Source organism: Ornithodoros turicata, chromosome 9 (genome assembly GCF_037126465.1).
Source record: "Ornithodoros turicata isolate Travis chromosome 9, ASM3712646v1, whole genome shotgun sequence".
In the NCBI taxonomy this organism is placed as follows: domain Eukaryota; kingdom Metazoa; phylum Arthropoda; class Arachnida; order Ixodida; family Argasidae; genus Ornithodoros; species Ornithodoros turicata.
The window spans coordinates 15,820,173-15,840,253 of record NC_088209.1 but is presented as its reverse complement, the minus strand read 5'-3'; the positions used below and the strand labels follow the sequence as shown (position 1 = coordinate 15,840,253).

The following is a 20,081-nucleotide window of genomic DNA, read 5'->3' as shown; positions in this document are numbered from 1 at the left end:
CGTCAGATTCATGAAAAGGTTGCATGCATGAATATGAACCTGCAGTGCAAGTTCTGCGGGAAAGGGAAATGCAGTACAGTATCTCGTTAATTTGAAATCTAGCTCTATAGCTCTCACGTCCAGATAATTAGAACTGACATTCGGGTCGTGTCAAAGTCGTGTATCGTCTGGATGGGGAAAAGCCGAGAGAAAACAAATGCAAGTGCATCTAACAGGTGATTCGTTCATAGCTTAGACTTGGGGAGTCTCATTTTTACACAAGATTTTCCTAAGCATCACGAGGTGGGGTGAAGATGAGTGACAAACGGATGTTGTCCTGTTATCTCACAATGTTATAAGCCAATTGAAACTTGGTTTTGCGCTCGTATTAATTTGGGAGACCCCAAGAATTATAATCGCCAAAGATGAGAAACCCTGCTTACGGTGCTTAAAAGATTCTTTTGTAAGCAAAATAAATGTACAGTTAGCCCCTGACTTTTGCAAATTTTATCATTTGTTCTTTTTTTTTTTTTTTTTTTCATTTATAGTCTAAGAGTTATCGATAGTATAGTCTTGAGGTTTTTTGGTAGGTGCGAAGGAGGCCACCAAAGAGTTGCCTGCAGAGCGCTTTCCGGAACCTCTTGTTTCTTGGAACCAATGGACCTCTACCTGTTTGTAAACAAATGACGTCTTAATGTTCGACAGCGCCACGAGTTTGGCAGAGTCGAACTACGTTCAATGCTAGTGGCGAACAAAGTCGCGCCCGAAAGCCACGGTCTTGAGGGGATTACGATGGTCTCTGAAATGGACGCGACCTTCGGTCGTACTTTGTTTTCAATTCGTCGGCAGCTCGTCGGCAGCATTCGTCGAACCCAGCTCACCCCTTCCAATCTGTTTTCGTTTCGGTGTGTCTACCCACGTCATGACGACGTTTCTCGGGTAGAGGTTTATTAGACTGATATAGTAATTATGGGTCTAAAGCTAGGTGCTCTTACAGTTTCTAAAAGTCCCAATACGCAGATAATACTGCCACGAAGAAAAAAACGGTGACCAAACGAATACGGTGAGGCTAAACAGTGAAGCAAAATACGGAGAGGTCAGCTTGTGTAGTTGCTCCCCACTACGGCGGCAACGAGCAATCTTTACGAGCTCATGTTATCCGCAAATTTTGACTTTAGTGGTGGCCCTCTGCTCCTAACAAAACCTACCCTCTCCCTAGTCCCTCTTCACTCTAACAGGGGGTGGTAAGTAGCAACAGACATCAAATGTAGACACAGGGCAGCCATGGATGGAAACATGTGCATGTAAAACACAGATGTTGTAACTAGGTGCTAAACTCTCTCTCTCTCTCTATCCCAGTGGCCGGAAGATGTCTTCCTGCTGTTAAGCTCGGACAAGACCTATATGATGAGGTCAGCAACAAACCTCTCGGTACCTTCAGTGGAGATGATATCAAGAAAAGGACAAAGTAAGGGACCTCCATGAGCTAACATTTTTTTGTGACCAGTGTTTTACTTTGTGCTCAAAAGTGTAAATGAGTGAGACTGTGTAAGTTTGTACCTGTATACACTCAAACTTGAGATTCACTACCCACATTGCGCACCTGCTGCAACTCGGTATAGCTTTGACCGACTTTCATGCTCACGGTACAAAGGTACCGTATTTTCACGCGTATTAGCCGCGGCTTATGCGCGATTTTTTTTTCTCACGGGCGCCCTGCGGCTTATCCACCGGTGCGGCTTATCTGATGACTATTTCTTCCTGGTATTTTCCCCATACGCCGATTTTAACGAAAGGGCCGACAGTGTCTCTGGAACAGCACTGCCCTGCCGATGCACGAACAGTGCGTAACAGGGACGGGTCCACATTCGAGTAGATTGATCTTCCTGGTGCATTCCCCCAAGCAGCTTTAAGGAAAGTGGTGACAGTGATTCACGTCTTCTGGAAGATCACTGACCCATCAGTCCACGAAAAACACCCGACAAGGGCACAATCCGATCTTGGTATTCCAGAACTGATCTCCTCTGTTGTACACTGTGCCGATCCCGGAGTATGCACCATAGGGTTTATGGGCTTCTCTATGGTCTCCTTTGTCGCACAAATCAGTCGTCTCGTATTGCCCCGCGGCTTATCTGCGGGTGCGGCTTATCTGCCAGAAAATTTTCAAAACGTCCCAAAAAACGCGTCCTGCGGCTTATCTGCGGTGCGGCTTATACGCGTGAAATTACGGTATAACATGCATGCTTAAAATGCCTGTTTCAGGCTTTTGAGATATTTCTTCATTGAGACATTCATTGCTTGTTGAGGCCCAACTAATTATACTGCCATTACACGAGATATAAATGGGGTAGAATCAAATTTAGTAACTTCGAAGGAATCCTTTGGGTCCTTGTGTGTGCTACTTGTCTCTGATTGGTGAAATGTAACATTGCTTATAAAATGTATGTAAATAAGACTTGTGCATGCTTCTCACTGCACAAGGCGACATATTATGAGGGTTACCGGAAAAGGAGCTTCGAAATCCGTCAAGTGAGAGACCTCACCGAGCACTGGATACTTCCGTCACACTGGAGTGTAGCACTACTTGTGCAGAAAAAAACAGTAATATCGGCAAAGTCTGTAGTATAAACATACTATTATACTCGTAAAACATTCAGTGTTTTGTTTCCTGTCACCCGCCCATGCAAGTCGTGGCAAGAAGCATTGTATTACTTGCCCTTCTTCCTGCTAGTACAGTGAGGGGAACCTTTTGAAAAAAAAAAGTAGCAAAGGAGAAGTCAACTCCTTTCTTGGGGTCCCAGGGAAGACAGTTGTGAAAGGTGGTGGTGCGACGATGTGAATCTAGTCCGCAGAGAGAGCTAGGCCGGTCCAGGTCGCAGCGGAAGAAGTTTATCTACGTATAAATGTACAACTCCATACAGCAAAACTGCTTTCGACGAGAGAGTCCGAAAAAGGTAATCCAATATGGGCGACGGGCCTCTTTGTTCAAAATCGGGGCTCCGCCCACAAATAACACGAGCAAAATAAAAAAAAGAAATGTAAATTTCTCACTTCTCATCCCCGAGGATTTGTCATTTACAGAAGGTCTACAAAATGCTCCAATACTGAAGCCAGCAAATTATAAAAAACAGTTCCCGGAATTGTATAATTGTCACAAGCAAACGATATTACAAATCCAAAACCCATTAACGGCTCAAAGAGAAATGTGTACAAATATAAGAAAGGGCTCAGAGGAAATGGGTCGCCCACAGATGGTAGGTTTGACCCCCAATCCATGTTCCTCGAGTCCCCAAAGGGAGATAAATGCCGGTGTTCTGCATGCCTGCTCATTCATACACAGGCGTCTCGAGCTAATCCACAGCTATTCACAGAGGAACGCATTAGTGAAAGTGATTCTAGACTAAACCCACTGGATAGAAAGAAGCGACCAAGTATACAGTTACTGGCATACAAATATACTGCACAGAGAGGTCTGATCATAGAAACTCAACGGATGAAGAAAAGGATAAGCACTTACCTACAAAGTTCATCTCCTGTATTCCCCTCTGAAAGTTCACCTGCTATACCTTGTTCTGGAGCTGGAAGGAGCTAGCAGTGCAAGAGCCCCAAAACAAAATCTGTTTTCATAGTTGTGGTGGAATGTCTACACTTAATGACGTTTTCGTAACATTAGCCCAGCCTATCTGGCACAGTTGTGGCAGACGTTTCAATTCCAGAAGAGGGAGAGAAACAAAAAAGAAAAGGAAAAAAAATGCGGAAAGCACCGGCCCTGATTGGAGCGTGGTCACTCTTGTTACTGTGATGACATATCACAGGTGATGATTTTCTTCCTCATCCTCATTTCGCCCTGCAGAGCGAATTGAGCAGGAACACTGGTGTCGATGTTAGGAGCATTTTTTCCTTAAAAAAAAAATGTTGCGTACAGAGAAATTTTTCGTTCTGGTTGTATCACTGCGTGAATCGTTACGGAAAATTGCACAAAACACTGAAATCTTGAACATGAGAGGTAATCCAGAAGATGTGGGTCCGAGTCCTACAGCTGGCTAACCTTTCCAGTGACTTTCATCTTTCAACTGAAATCTTATTTGGCACTGACGTCAGAGTGCGTCATTGGGGTTGAAAGCCATCGAAAAAAGAAAACGAATGAAAACATGTGCCAGGAGGGATGACTGTTGGGTGTAGTTTCCTGCAAACCATGCTGAAACACTGGAAAATGACTTCAGCTGAAAGTGTTGCCGTCTCTCTTTCAAGTTCCTCAGCTGCTTCACGACCCCCGCCCCCATTCATTGACCCTGTCACGACCTTCCCTGGGGGTCATGACACACAGTTTGGGAAGCACTGGTGTGATGAGTCAAGCACAATTTTAAGAAATGGGAAAAGTGTGGGCATGCTTTTGTTTGCCACTTGGCGTGCAGCAGCTCAGAAAGTTGTTCCTTTCATAGCAGAGTCGCTTGGCTATCTTTGTGCGTGCGACCTATGTTATCTAAGTTAATTTAAGTGTTGTTTTCTACATTTCTACCTTTTTTCAGAAATCACTCTGTCGTCATAAAGTAAGTTTGTTTTGTGTGTAAGTGAAAATAGACACGCTATCGGACTTGGACAGGCGTACACTGTTTGACACTTTTTGCAAGGAATGCCAGCTCACTCAGCTGATATTTAAAAAAAAAAAACATAGGAAAGGTATGCTTCTTGCTGGCTTTAGATCTGTGTGAACCCTATTGTATTATTTCTTTATTTTTATTATTAGACTACTTATTAATTTTTATTAAGTAATTTCTTTTTATTTACTTCAACATAATAAATATTGGTATCTCTCAATGGTTTCATGACATTTACAATCGAACGCCATTACGTCGAAAGTGGAAGTTTCATCAAACATCATTTCATCGAATTGGTGGCCGCCTCTTTTTCTTGCGGTAACGCATGGAATACGTAAAAGGCTCTCCTGACCTAACTTTGGTCAGGCGTCGCGATGAAATGTGCATACTCCTCTCTGAATGAAATAATGTTCATAAGCCTGGTGTCAGCTTATTGTCAGACGACTTGTTGCAGGGTGCCGCAAACTTGCTGCACCTGTGTATTTCATCAACATTTCTGAAAATCAAGATCTTTGTGCCCTTATTACGCAGATAGATCCAATTTGTTTGACCCAGATAGACGATTTCAGGAAATCCCAGTGCTCCTTGTGCACGTGTTGCATCCTGGGAGATTACTGTCTTGAGGAAGGGAGAAGAATCCCTTCACATTTAGGAAAATCAACTGAGAAAGGAAAAACTGAAACAGCTTGGAGACCTTCTGCACCTTTCTGATAAGCAAGTTCATATAGATCAAGGTGTCGCTAACGTTTCTGGGATTTTCTGAAGTCGCCCATTGTCATGTACTGTACTGTATGCGGCACTGTTAACGAGCTTTCCGTTTTCGTGGTGTTGCTCTGGGCCCGTTTGCATAAACGTTAAGAATGAGGCTCACACTCAATCCCAGTAGCCTTGGCAGTGCACTTAGCATGCGGGAAGTGCAGCCAAGGCTATTAAGAACGACTCTTACTCTGTCACTACTGACACTTACAACTGACACTCATACTCAACTTCTATGCAAACAGACTCTGATAAGCGCTCGACTATTGGGGAACGGCAAAAACAGCAATGGACCAGTCGATTTGCACTTCGGGGGTGGTTGTGTGCTGGCACGGTAATGTCACTTGTTGACGACATGCGTGAAAACAATGGCTCAAGCGCAGTGAAAAAAGCTGCTTATCTGGGACTTTCCCGAACGATTTCCCGGGCATTCTTTCACTGTGCTCGAGCTGTCGTTCTTGCAGGCGTTGTTGACAACCGATACAGGAACCGACCACCCCCAAAGTGAGTCGACTGGACCGTCGCTATTTCTAGTTTTCCCCAATAGTTAAGCGTTTACCGGAGCGAGGCCATGGAAACAGGGAGGTGGTTAACAGTGGTGGGGATGGTGCCTCTATGTTGTGTGCAACATGTTTGAATTTATGCTTCTCACATTCAGGATTAGTAAACTGTGCATTTCTATTCCTTAATATTCTTCCGTTATAAAATGTTTCAGGATGGAAAGTAACGCAAGTCGATAGAAAGTCAGTTGACAGAAAATACCACGTAGTACGTGTCTGTGTCACTAATATGAAAGTGTGGGTTTGAGTAGTGCCAGTGGCATTAGCTGAGGCTGCATAAATATACTGAGCATATTCATGTTTTAGTATGTAGGGCAGTGTGCAGTGCACCCTGCACACAGGAATATTTTTCAACTCTTGCATTGCTTTCCTCGCTACAGCACCGTATAGAGCAATCTGCATTACAGGGGTGTCCACTTCATTTCGTATCTTTTCCTTCTGATATTCATTTACTCCATAGAGCTACAAAACACATATCTGCTGTGCAAAAAATGACAGAGAACAGTTTCTGTTCGAAATATCGGCGTATCCCGACCTAAGGCTATCCTTTCGATACATGTACTGATGGTTCGTTTCCGAAAGTGACTCAAATACAGCAGCAGCAATAATAATAGGCATTCTTCGTATGTGTATTTGATAGGGTCCTTGCCGGCATTTCAAGTGCAAAGGATGTTGGAGAGCTCGTGTTCCAGGACTTCAAATCTTCATGGCCCTACATCCTTGGGTAAGTTTTCAAGGCTCCAGCACAAATACTGTACATGCAGTTACTTTTGAGAATTGAAAAAGTTTACACCAGCACTTATACACGGGCACGAAAGATTACATTATCGTCTAATGTTATTTGGATCCCGAATGCCATTATTTAGAGGGTCCTTGGCACACACACTTTTGTGACATTCAATTCAATTCAATTTAGTTTTATTATTAGTTACGCCGTACACAGTATACAGAGGGGGCCTGGTAGAATAGCTAGAGGTGGGGCCTCCCGGAAACAATCTGAATATTAAATGTCATGATGATGATCTAGTCCACTTTCTAACAAAAAAAGTAAAATATATGTGATACCTCTTTATAGAGGTGCTTACTCTCTAAGCGCCAGTTTGCAGATTTTTGTTACTGGATCTTTGCTTCACATTTCGTCCACTTGAGTGGTATAATTTATTATCGGCACTATAAATAACTGAAACCTAAGCAGTTATAAATTTATGAGCAGACACACACATGCGCAACGTCAGTGCGGCAACATTGTGACGACTTATGAGGCACTCCCTTTCACCTTGCCCCAACTCTGTGAATGATTTCCTTCGGTTGCTCCCCGGTTGCGGAATTTGTCTCATCTAGATGCGGAGCATATGTGATTAGGAGGTGTGGGAGACAAAAAAGCTCACGTGACCATCCCTGTGCAATGTTGCAGAAACGTCACGTGAGCTGACGAGGAGATTCTCCTGCTTACTCCGCCCTGTGGATGCGGAGCAAAATATACATACATATAACAAAATATACGCATATTTTTCCCACAGCTTTTCCCCCACTTGTCGTACTAACCTTACCAGTATATTTTGTGCTACAATGTATCTTAGAGAAAGATGAACAGAAAATATACGTAGCTCTGTCAAGAAGATGCAGAAAAATTCTGCATATAATATTGATAATAATAATAATATAATAATAATAATTAATCATTAATAATAACATTGAGTGGAAGGTCTCGCGGGAGAGTTGTTAGTAGTCCGGTACATTCCTGCCAACATAGTGAACCCTCCCTATGATGGACACTTGCGGTGCAGCCGAAATGTGTCCTACTTAGGAACGTGTCAGACTTACAGATTACAAGGAAAACAACAAATGGAAGGGAGCACGGCTGTGTTGCCAGAAACGTCCCTCTTCCTCAGTTCCTGGTCATTAGTGGTACTTGGTACCTCTCCGTACCCGCTCTTTGCTGATAATTACTGCAGATTTTGGTAGATTCAATTCCACGCGGATTCCACTCAATGGCATTGCCTTTGGAGCTTTTCGAGCACCGTGCTGCTTGCTTGAGGGCTTAAACCCTCTTGGAATTAAGCGCAAGGCCTTGTCTCTGAAGTGACAGCCCACTTGTGATTGCCCTGGTGCAATGCACGTTCAAAGGCTCTAGACAAACCGAAGACAAGTGCTCCCACTAAAGAATAGTTACAGTGTAAACTGATTTTTTGGTACAGTGTAAACTGTAAACCCTTTTTGGACTGAAACTTTTGGAGAGAAAAAAAAGGTGAAAGTCAAGGGCACTGGCTCATTTTGGTCTTTTCGGTGCAAAGACGGGCTGAGATTGAGATAATCTGGCTAGGGCTCTGTCTGACTTAGCAGAATAAACCCTATCCTACTTCTGGGATAGGGAGGTGTCCGACATAGAGTAGTTTCCCATGTAGTCCCATGTAGTTCATAGAGCAGTCCCATGTAGTTTCAATGGGAGCCTGCCAGTGCAACGAAATCTTGTTCGACATGGGGAGTTATCCGAGGTAGAGAGGTGTCCAACTTTGGAGGTTTTACTGTATTTGCTTCAATACTAGGGAGCAAAGGTTTCCTGCCCAATGACAAGTACTGTACTGTCGTCCCCAAATCTGAGAGAGGCATTGCACACACACACAAAAAAAGAAAAAAAATTGGACAGTGCTTATACAGTACATATACATCGACAGAAATTTACCGTTGCTGTTTCAGTGGCTTAGTGGTCGCCATGCTCGTGGCTTTCATCTGGATTCTGTTGATGAGATGGATCGCAGGGATCATGATTTGGCTCAGTATTCTGTGCCTCATTGTAGTATTCTCATTTGGTAAGTCAAACGTTCTCTCATTCGTTGATGCCCTTCAAAATGCTGGCACGGACAGTTTTAAGATAAGTATTACCCTGTACAGGCACGTACTATTGCTTTAGCATGTACGTTCAGCTGAGAAGCACACCAGATACGGAGTTGAAGCCCAATTATGAAATCTCACTCTCATTCCGAGAGAATCTTCGGACATACTCTGCTAACAAGAAGACCTGGCTGATTCTCGGTAAGAAATTGTATAAAACAACAACAACAACTTTATTTTCGGCCTTGGAGAGTGGGGAGTTTCATCGCAACAGGCGATACTCTACCCCCATTGCTGGGTGGAATGGGGGGAATAAAATAACGAGCCCCTTCACAGTAACGATCGAAGTCCGATGGTGTCCAGAAATGTCAGAAGAGCTTTGAGCGCAGAGCGTTGCTGGGCTGGATTGGGCCAGGGACCAAGCAATTTCGGTAGGAAGAAATTGTATAACTTTACTAATACGCATGTTAAACTCTGATTAGCGAGCATTGGCAGACAGCCAATGGGAGCCCGGTAGGCTACTGCGTTCTACCGCACCCTATCAACACCCGAGATTCTGAGCAGAAACGGGAAGCGTACAGAATTTCCAGAATCTGAATCCAAATCTAAGGAAAGTGCTGTGAATCTATGAATCTTACGAATCTCGAATCTTTTTAAAAGAGTGTTTAAAAAGCCAGGAGGGGGGAAAATACTGCTGCTTCAAACCACTTTTCAGTAGAATTTGATATCTTTTGTTATTTAAAAACAAATTAAATAATAGCTCACTTTCAGGAGGAAACATATCAGTATACTATGCTGCTTAAAATTTAATTAATTTAACGTGTTGTTCATCGACTACAGGAAGTACATAAACTCACGAGTGTGAAATTTTTCTATAACACTAAGAGACAATCAAAAGCAAAACAACGTTACTTTTAAACTTGTAATGTCAGAAATGGCGACGTTCTCAGCGGTCAACTAACACTGTCTATCTTGCATGGAGAAATTAAATACCTTGTCACTTTTATACAGGGATCGTCTCCGTAACGCTGCTCGTTATCCTTCTGCTGACTCTCATATTCCTCCGAGCTCGCATTATTATTGCCATAGCTCTCATCAAAGAGGCAAGCAAGTGAGTCATGTTGATATTCGCTCTCCTTTGAATGACATGTAATTTTAATCCGCATTATTTATTATCCTCACAACAGCCCTGTAAGTCCTTATGCTGGAGCATTATTGTGTAATGTGCTTCCTCGTGGTAATATTGTGTGTTCATAAAAAAAAACCTCGTGCAACCACAACAGCGGAGAATATTGTTGGCTCTCCTATTTTCAGGGCTGTGGCACTGATGCCGTCAGCGCTTTTCTTCCCGTTGCTTCCTTATCTACTTCACGTCCTCGTATTGGCCTTCTGGGGATCTGTAGCAGTGTATCCTTTGATTGGTTTGGATGTTACACACTTTGCACTGTTCCGCGTACACGAGTATTGGTACATCTACCTTTACAAGCAACACATTGCATAACGAGAGTACCAGATTGTTTCCTGCGCACGTACAGTGTTCTGGCTTCATGGTTAGAAATGTATAGTATAATACTCCTTCTCAAACCACTATCTGTTGCATGACATGTTTTTCCCTCCTCTGATGCAGTCTGCTGTCAACCACAAAAATGCACGGAAAGACACTCACAGTGAAACATGCACATCAGTGATACGATCTCACCGTGATGCTGCAGAAGACTGCTGCTTTCTAATGCGGTTTGAATCTCGCTCGGAAGAATCTCATCAAAATTTTTGGTCACTGATTAAGACCACATTCATCTGGAAAGTCTACCAGAAAAGCCAGGGATAACCCCATAGTCCGAGGATGGATTTTTCAGTGCTATTTATAAATAGGGCCTGACTTTTTAGGGTTAAACCCGTATCCGCCCGATATTTACCCCCCGAACGAAATCTGTAAAATTCGGGTTTAACCCGAATCTACCCGAAAACATCCGGGTCTCGTGGCACACTCATAAGCGTGCATTAAAATAAAGCTTGATAACATTGCTAAACACTACTTACATGTTAAGACAAATTTTTATTAAACAAAAAAAAAAATCACCCGAATTCCTGACGACAGAATATGCCGTAACGGGATTTAACCCGAATACACCCGAATTTTCGAATGAAAAATATCACCCGATATTTACCCCCCGAATTTGGCCAAAAATAAAACCCGAAAAAGTCAGGCCCTATTTATAAATAAAAATACAAAATACTTTGTTGAAAAGAGGTACTATATAAATACTCTGCATAAGTACCTTTCAATATTGTATAGGTGGTTAAATTCGCAGGATCAATAATTCGCGAATTAGCCAGGATTAGGCAATTATCAGGCAATACGCCCCCCCACCCCTCCAAGCCCAGATAAGGTTCCGGGACCTTGGTCCAGCACCCCCCGTGTTGGAACGGCTCGGACGTTAGTGATAGCAGAGTGCCAGAAGAGACCAAGTGTCGCAGAAATCATTTTGTTCCTTAACATTACATGGCAGTTACTTAGCATCAAGCGGAAAAGCAGACTACAGGTTAAGAGATGCGGAATCACGCAACATAACTACCACGGTCTGCCCTAAGCCTGTAAGTATACCAGGAACCACACTTTCACAGCGTTGTCGTATCACATTCTATACCACTAACTTTTTGCTTCATTAGGAATTCAATGGCACGCTCGCATCAGTGGGTGAAAGTGCAAAGAATCTTCGATGCCAGTTCACCCAATATGTTGTCAATGAGCACCTGTCACGTGCGCAGATCTACAATTTCATCGGCCTCATATGGGGCATGTTCTTTGTGGTTGGTTTAGGCCAGGTGGCACTGGCTGCTGCCTTTGCTTCCTACTACTGGGCTTTCAGAAAGCCCCAAGACGTGCCTTTCTTCGCTGTGCTCAATGGAATATGCCTTACGCTTAGGTGAGCACGGTGACAATGCATTGTGGGGAGGGAGTGACTTTTTCGGGTTAAACGAGATCCTGCCCAGTTGTTCCCCCCCCACTTCCGAACTGACCTCTGACCAATTCAGGTTAAACCCATTTTTTCCCCGAATTCCATTCATTATGAAATCCTTTCAAGTGACGTTTCCACTGAAGACGAACAAAGGTGGCCACGTGTAACACATGTAAGAAAATGGGTCACCTACGTTCCCAGGTACACCCTTGTGTGTCAGTGCTGTCTATGCCTTCGAGCGAGGATTAGTGCTGCTAGGTCACCTCCCCCCCCCCTAAAAAAAATCTTCTCCCCAAATTACAGATTTAAACATGGTGCCTGATTTTTACCCCCCGAGTCCGAGAAAGGCAATTAATCCGAAAAAGTCACTGTGGTCAAGATGTTTGTGACGTTGGATGACGTTAATTATGGGCTGTCCATAACCGCTGCTATGCTATCTACATAGGTACCACTTGGGATCCGTAGCCTTTGGTTCCCTCATCCTGACCATAGTGCGGTGCATTCGTTTAGTCCTGGAATACATAGATGCCAAGCTCAAGAAATACGACAACCAATGCACAAAGTGTTTACTATGGTAAGTCCCCTTGTACAATTCGACATATGCCAGACGGAGACTAATTACCTGGAGCTACGTTGTCAGCAGCCAGTTTACAGGACTGTGATTCTGATATGTCCGCGAGGAAGTGCCGTAATTTCACGCATATTGGCTGCGGCTTATGCGCGATTTTTTTTCTCGTGGGCGCTCTGCGGCTTATCCACCGGTGTGGCTTATCTGATGACTATTTGTCATTGGTATTTTTCCCATACTACGGTTTGATCGAAAGCGCTGTCAGTACCTATGGAACAGCACCGCCCTGCCGTGGCACGAAAAATGCGTAACAGGGGGCGTGCCCACACTTGAGTAAACTGACCTTTCTGGTGCCTAACGAAAGTGGCGACAGTGATCCATGTCTTCTGGAAGGCCACTGACCCGTCAATCCATGAAAAATACGCAACAAGGGCACAATCCGATCCTGGTAGAACACTAGAACTGACCTCCTTTGTTGTGCACCACGAGGGGTTGCACCTCGGAGTATGGCCAACAGTGTTTATAGCCTCCCCTATGGTCTCCTTTGCGGCACATATCATTCGCATCGTATAGCCCGCGGCTTATCTGCGAGTGTGGCTTATCTGCCCGAAAATTTTCAAAACGTCCCTAGAAATGGGTCATGCGACTTATCTGAGGTGCGGCTTATATGCGTGAAATTACGGTACTTTTGTGAGACACACTTTTTGCAAGTATTAAGCAACTATGTACAAAACAGCAAGAGAGTGGTACAACTCAAGGGAGGGGGGAAGCAAGACAAACATGATAACATGATAATATCATGATGATGATGATAACATGTCATCAAAGATCATGATGATCATGATGATGTGATCATCACATGATGATAACATGATATCAAAGAGAACTTTTGAGATCATGTTGCGTTTATCTTGCACATGATTCTCTTCTTTCTCCCAGTCTCGAGTTCTCTCTCATCATGTTCTTGCCTTCTAGCAAACGTAAGTAGTGTTGGTAGCAGTTCAAGTCACTGGACCGTTCGAGGACACTTTTTTTTCTTCTTACGTTACTTAGCTCAGAGGAAATGTTTGTTTTTCAGGTGTTGCAAGTGTTGTTTCTGGTGTTTGGAGAAGTTCATAAAGTTCCTTAACAAAAATGCATACATTATGGTACGTGATGTCTCATTGAAATTGTAACTTACATGTTGCCATTCGTGTGCCGTGATGGCGTTTGTGACGTTTGATGACGTTTTCAGATAGCCATATATGGCAAAAACTTCTGCGCGTCAGCAAAAGATGCTTTTATGCTGCTCATGAGAAATGCAGTCAGGTTAGTGTTTCAATGTGTGCTTTCAAGTATTTCAACACATGTTCCACTTCTTCTACACTGCTGGAGTACTGTGGTAACATGTTTGTGTATGCTTTGCAGAGTTGTTGTTCTCGATAAGGTGACAGATCTGTTACTTTTGATTGGAAAGCTCGTCATCGTGGGAACAATTAGTAAGTTACAAAGTCATGTCACACACAGGGTTGTAAGATTCATAAAAAAAATTATGTTCTGACTGCTTGATTTAAAAAAAAAGTGTTTAAGCTGCTTTCCAAGCAGAAGAGCAGTAGAAAAGAAAAACTTGCAACTTTTGGCTCCATTTTTCAACTGCTTTTGCAGAAAGCGTTCACCTGGGATGTTGTAGCAGATAACAGCCTCGGAACGAAGCACTGTGCAAGAAATTATGTAGAATGTAGTAATGTTGGTTAAGAAAGTCAACAGCTAACTATGGAGGTGAAAAGAAAAAAAAAAAAGAAAAAGAAATGTATATACGGTGTTTCACCTAACGTATGACGTCTGAACAGGGATCAACGCTATTTATTGCAGGGAATATTTTTCCATTACTTCCGAGCACTTTTGTCGGTTTAACTCATGAGAAATTGAATTTTCCCAATTGAGCTAAAAATTTTGTCAAGTCAGCCTCACATTTTTATTATTCACAGAAACAAAGTGCCCGCAGTATTTACCTCATTCTAGCACAAAATATATTCACCACTACAAAGGTAATAGCCGGAACAAAATTGCGGAAGCAGTCCTTTCGAAGAGCGCAAATTGGCAACCAAGCTCAGTTCCACATCAGTTCCACATCAAGACCACCTCTTCCCAGCGCCGCATTTGGAAGCTAGCGGTGGCGCTACTCATAGGCCTGGTTACTGCTTCCTCCATTTCTGCAATACTTTGTACTTCAGCTTACCTTAGTATTTTTGTGCAAGTGGTGCATGTCCCATGGGGGATGCTTCTTTCTAAAGTTGATTATCATAATCATTCTACGTGTTTTCATAAGAGCTGTTGCTGTCGTCTGCTACGGTAGTCATGCGTCCGCTTCTGCGCATTCAAAATTCAAATTTCCATTGTCCAATCATGATGCAGATGTCGCGGGCCGATGAGTAGCGCCCCCTAGCGGATCGTGCGGACGGGCTCCTCATAGGGGTTGCCTATTATGACACGGTCGTTATAATCTAGTAGGTCGTGGTCGATATAATGCAAGATGCGGCGGAAGGAAAACGGTCACCTGCCCCTTCTTGTTTCTTTCTCTCCCTTCTTTCAGATAACTTCACATTGCCACCGTGTTGCCGTTATCAGTTTCGCAGTTTTTTTCTGGTGATTACCTTTAGTAGTGAATGGGGTTCCCGCATGCACTTTCTGTTTCTGTAAACAAAACAAAAAAATGTGTCTCGGCACATTTTGAAGTTCACTTGGGAAAATTAAATTTCTCGGAAATTAAATTTGATAAAAGTGCTCAGAATAATGGCAGTATCTCCCGCTTGAGATAAATAGCATTGATAATGTTCAGACAAGTAGATTTTTAAACAGAATTTTATGACATCGTATGTGAGAAACGCCCTATATATATACATACCCATAAAAAGGGGAAAACTTGAAGAAAGCCTGTAAGACCCTTACTGAATGTACTCCCTTCCCTCACTTTGGTTGCTTGACTTACTGTTCCTGTTTTGGGTGAAAAATGACATGACACCGATAACAGACGTTGTGGTCCACCCTTTGCAAATATTACCCACAGAACACCGACCAGTGACCTTATGCCTTCCATTCAAACCGATCCTTTTCTCCCTACATAACCCCCGATTCAGCTTCCCCTTTTGACCTGTTGAAAGCGATTGTCACAATTCGAGTGATTGCCTTCTCGAGATGGGTCACAGGAACAAAAACCTCGAAAAACTGTAATACGGTAAAACATGTTACATGGTATGTTTGTTTAATTATTTGTGAAATTTTTCAATTTCAAGCGTTCATGCAGGAATCAACATTTCTTTGAATTCTGCCACTCAATTTCCGTACAAACATATAATGACCTTTGGCTATGTCGTCATTGCACTGGGATACAAAGCATTTTTTATGCAAGAACTTCAGTATTTCACAAATATAATAGTGACATACAGGGTGTTCAAAATTAAGCTTTCACTAGCACTTTATAAATAGGCGAACAAAAGAAAACTGGTGCTATTCTTTTCTGTTCCTTGAGTAAGAAACAGGTGCTACATAATTAGCAGCACCTGTTTCTTACACAAGTAGCGTAAAGTTATCGTCCGGTTTCCTGTCATCGCTGTGTTTGCGTGGCGCTCGTGAAAGCTTAATTTTGAACACCCTGTATTGATATGGCGGTGTGAATGTTAAGCAGTTGCAAAGATACCAGAGTTTCTGAAAAATCTGTTGTGCCTGATTCGTTCAGATGCTTTGTTCCTGAATTTTATCTTTCTTCCACAGCTATCATGTGCTTTTACATCTTCAACCGAAGAGTGGATGCTTTCAACCAACATCTTCCTGAACTAAACTATTATCTGGTTCCTGTAATTGTAAGTCTGCTTCCAGAACATACTACTACATAGTCGTGATAATGGGACTGAGAAGCGTAACTTACAGCATTCAGTATAATGAAGGCAATAATGTAGAAATGGTGTAGAATATAGTAATGTTGGTAAAGAAAGTCAAAAGCTAACCATGGAGGTGAAATGAAAACCTCAATTCATTTGAGGTGCATTGTTTAAGTGCTCAGTGCATTGTTTAAGTGTTCATGGAAGACAGCAGTATAGACCTCTCCCTGTTTGTAAACAAATGACCTCATAGTGTTCGACAGCGCCACCAATTTGGTAGAGTTGAACTATGCTCAAGGCTAGGGCGAACAAGGTCGCGCCCAAAGGCCGTGGTCTTGAGGGGATCACGGTAGTCTCTGAAAGGGGCGCGACCTTCGGTCCTACTTTTCTTTCAATAGGAGGCAGCGAACAAGTGCCCATTAGTGAAACACATTCCTCCCCTTCCGATTTGTTTCGGTTTCAGTCTGTCTACCAACGTCATGATGACGTTTCTCAGGTAGAGATCTATTCAGTGGAAACCAGAACATACCAACTAAATGGCTGCGATTTTCGTTCGAAATCAGTGGTTGATTACATTGTGCCGGCACCGTATGACAGAACGTTAACAACTCTATTTTGGTTATGCTTACGGCCTGGAAATTTAGGCGCTAAAAACTATGGAAATAGGCAGGCATTTAGGCCCTCAAGAACATCAAAACAGGCAATAAAGTACGCACGCAAAAGTAGGCACGCTCACAGGTTTTGTTGGCGTTTCAGAGTGCTCCACCCAGGGAGATTTGCTCGTTTAAACACTATGGTACCGTACAGGCTTTGACTTCTGGTACATGAATGCTCGGGCCTACAAAAAAGGCGTACGCCTCCCGTTTTCGACAAATCAGGGCAGATAACGATATCATTTGAGATGATGGTTGGCTAGGAGCGTGCTATGCCGTGAAGTTCATTTTTAAGAGTGTAGAACCACGCTATATTGAATGATACTTTTAGTTCTCCACCCTCGAACATCGTGAAGGGCCACGAGGTGCGAAATCTTTCGATCCAACGTACACGAACCCGTTCTACCAAACCAAGGTACAGAAGGAAACCAAACACAGAAAAGACAAAAAGCAAAATGCTGCACGTGCATGAAAGGCACGCTTGCGCCTCTAGAAAAGGCTTTTATAGCATCTAAAAATGTGAAAGAAGGCTACGATCAGGGGCGGATTTAAGGGGGGGGCGACCCCCCCATACGGTCTTGTTCTCTATGTAAAAGCCCTATCTCCTGGACGATGCTGCACCGCAAAGCACGAAATTTCATCAAGACCCCCCCCCCACATGACAGACCCTTAAATCCGCCCCTGGCTACGATTCAATAGAATCCGTAAAAAGGCAGGCAACCCCGAAAATGTCACATTCAGGCATTCGTAGGCATTTATGTATAGGCAAATGCCCAAGATTCTGGACTCTCGTTACGATGAATGGACTATTTCGTCTCTATTCAACCCTCATTTACCTACTCACATTGATTTGGTTGGTGGGCCTCGCGGTGTGAACCGCTCTGTTAATTCATCAGATGCAACTTAATGCCAGTTACATGGCTTAGTTGAGTTATCGCTTGCGGTATATGAGCTACTGCAGCCTTGGTAGCTTTGAGAATCTTGAACTCACCCTTCTCCATTGCCCGCACTGCCCACCCAGTGTGATTTTTATGTGAACTTCGCTTGCATCATACTATAATTGAAACATGGACTTCGATTTGAGAACAAGTTATTATATTTAAGGCCCCTGGTTTTCTGCTGCGGCAGATTCAAAATTCTGCGGCACTCGTAAGTTCCTGCGATTTTCCGTGGCAAGGAGTCAGCTGCTGCCTGAAATGGGAAACACTCTATTTTCTTGGATAATGTGGGAACAAAAAATCTTACAGATTCAAAGCACTGTTGTGGCTCAGCATTACATGATATCTTGTGCTCTTCTCTGACAGCGAATGCCATCTGTTGCCTGCAATCATTTTATACCTGCTGAAAGACCTTCCAGCATCTACTGCTTAGGAATTGACAAATAACGCGTTAGACGCTAAATTCGGAGCAAGCACCCTCATTCCATTCCAAATCCAATTACTATGTCGAAGGGTCACATGCACCTTGGAGCATTTGGGAGCGTGCGCGTTATCTGACACTCTCTTGCGTGAGCATGCAATACTTCTCCCGAGGCACTGCCCGTCATAGTAACCGTCCACATCGTGCCAATCACGTCCTTCGACTTCGGATTTCCACGAAATTCTGTGCAAAACTCTGCGAAACGAAGGACTGAGCAAAATTTTGTGGAATCTCAGAAAACCTGGGGCGTAACAGTAGCGTATACGAAGAGGGGAGTCAAGTCCTGTACATCATATAAACAAAATACAGAAGCCGACACTGAAGATTTTTGTTTAAGTTTTAGTTTGTACAGGCTTTCGCGTGGAGGTCAACGCTCCCTCAGGTACCAAGGAAGCGTACCTGAGTAAGCGTGGGCCTCCATGCGAAAGCTTGTACAAATTAAACTTAAACAAAAATCTTCAGTGTCGGCTTCTGTACTTTGTTTATAAAACCCGGGGCCTTAATTATGTTTTAGTGGCCTTTTAACTCCTACCTTTTTTGCTTTCTTTTAAACAGACAATATCAGCTGGAGCCTACGTCATCGCATCGAGTTTCTTCAGCGTCTACGGGATGGCCGTGGACACACTCTTCCTCTGTTTCTGTGAGTGGTGTTATAATTACCTTCACGGAAGCACCAACTAGTTGTGCTTCTGCTACACAGACATGAATCGTCGGACAGGAAAGGCAAAATAATCCGATCCGAAATGCACGCGCTTCGGCTTGGACAGCGTGATACTCCACAGAAAGCGATAATTCGAAAAAAGCATTTACATTACATTGGGGGTTTACTGTACAAAGTGAAATATGAGCCTTCTTCCTAATCACTGCGCAACTCTGTCTCTATGGAATGGATAACCTTCCTCAAAGTAAGCCCATGTCCTCGCTGCTCAGCCAATGCACGTATCTCTAATGCTCTGGAACAAGCAGAAATACCGTCACTCAAAGAGCAATGAAGTGAAGTTTACCATAAATAGTCACTATGCAAAAAGTATTATTGTTGCTGTGTGGTGTAGTGGTCATTGTGCAACAAAATTTACAAGAACACAAAGAAAGCAGCCACAGGCAGTTGGCATGATCCTCGCATGACACTGGCAAGTCCCTGTGTCTTTCTTCACCACATACCCTTCTCTTTCCCCTATTCTCTAGTATGCACTTTCCAAGAGAGCAGAATTTGTGAAAAGTGTGCAGAACAGAGGCTTCGTATGCGCACTGCTTGTCTCGTTGTTCTTGTTCTTCCGCACGAGCTCGTTTTCATTCGTTGCAGAACACACCGTAGACTAAACGTGAAAAGTTGGGGGTTACCATGACCAGAAGTAAGACTGCCATCGACAGTATCTTTTAGTTATGGAGATATCTGTCCTAGAAATGCGACAAACTTGGATGTACAGCTTGATACCAAAGTTTACGAACAACGCCATGTCTCATTTCTCTGTTGGGATGACACCCTAGCTGGAAACAGTAGTGGACACACGTACAGAGAGTTGAATAGAATGGCTGGTCACCACGCTACTTATTCTATCTCTTCTGGATAGCTAGCAGGGGGCTTTTCTGATGAAGAAATACGCCGGTGCCGTACTCCATAAACGTTTGTCCCAAGCTGTACTGAGGGAATACTCAATATCCACAAAGATGCGGGTTTGGATACACCGATCTCGAGTGGTGTGGATATTGCCGTTGTTACTGTCAGCGTTATCCGCGCTCACCTGTAAGTAATCACGGTGTTGCATATGACGCACATCAGTGTAACTTTTGTGAAACATAAATTGCAACTTACTAACCTAGCCTTGCGCCAAAAAATTTTCATTCTGTGCCTGTTCCACAAAACATATTATCATAACGACAGCTTGCGATCTCGCTTTA

At 43.3% G+C, this 20,081-nt stretch overlaps 1 protein-coding gene across 4 annotated transcripts in view; it reads left to right on the top strand.

The window, feature by feature from the left end:
• The window catches only part of LOC135368190 (choline transporter-like protein 4), a 71,748-nt gene that overhangs the window by 49,905 nt on the left and 1,762 nt on the right, over positions 1–20,081 (top strand). For 3 of the 4 annotated variants that reach the window (XM_064601317.1, XM_064601320.1, XM_064601319.1), the window contains 15 exons: positions 1,339–1,447; positions 4,509–4,529; positions 6,534–6,617; positions 8,591–8,703; positions 8,786–8,926; positions 9,737–9,836; positions 10,040–10,132; positions 11,236–11,320; positions 11,396–11,652; positions 12,131–12,259; positions 13,332–13,401; positions 13,488–13,561; positions 13,661–13,731; positions 16,004–16,092; positions 18,738–18,822. In XM_064601317.1, the coding sequence (XP_064457387.1) occupies positions 1,339–1,447; positions 4,509–4,529; positions 6,534–6,617; positions 8,591–8,703; positions 8,786–8,926; positions 9,737–9,836; positions 10,040–10,132; positions 11,236–11,320; positions 11,396–11,652; positions 12,131–12,259; positions 13,332–13,401; positions 13,488–13,561; positions 13,661–13,731; positions 16,004–16,092; positions 18,738–18,822 (1,521 nt within the window). The remainder of the gene's footprint in view (positions 1–1,338; positions 1,448–4,508; positions 4,530–6,533; positions 6,618–8,590; positions 8,704–8,785; positions 8,927–9,736; positions 9,837–10,039; positions 10,133–11,235; positions 11,321–11,395; positions 11,653–12,130; positions 12,260–13,331; positions 13,402–13,487; positions 13,562–13,660; positions 13,732–16,003; positions 16,093–18,737; positions 18,823–20,081) is intronic. The other variant, XM_064601318.1, reaches the window with a different exon arrangement.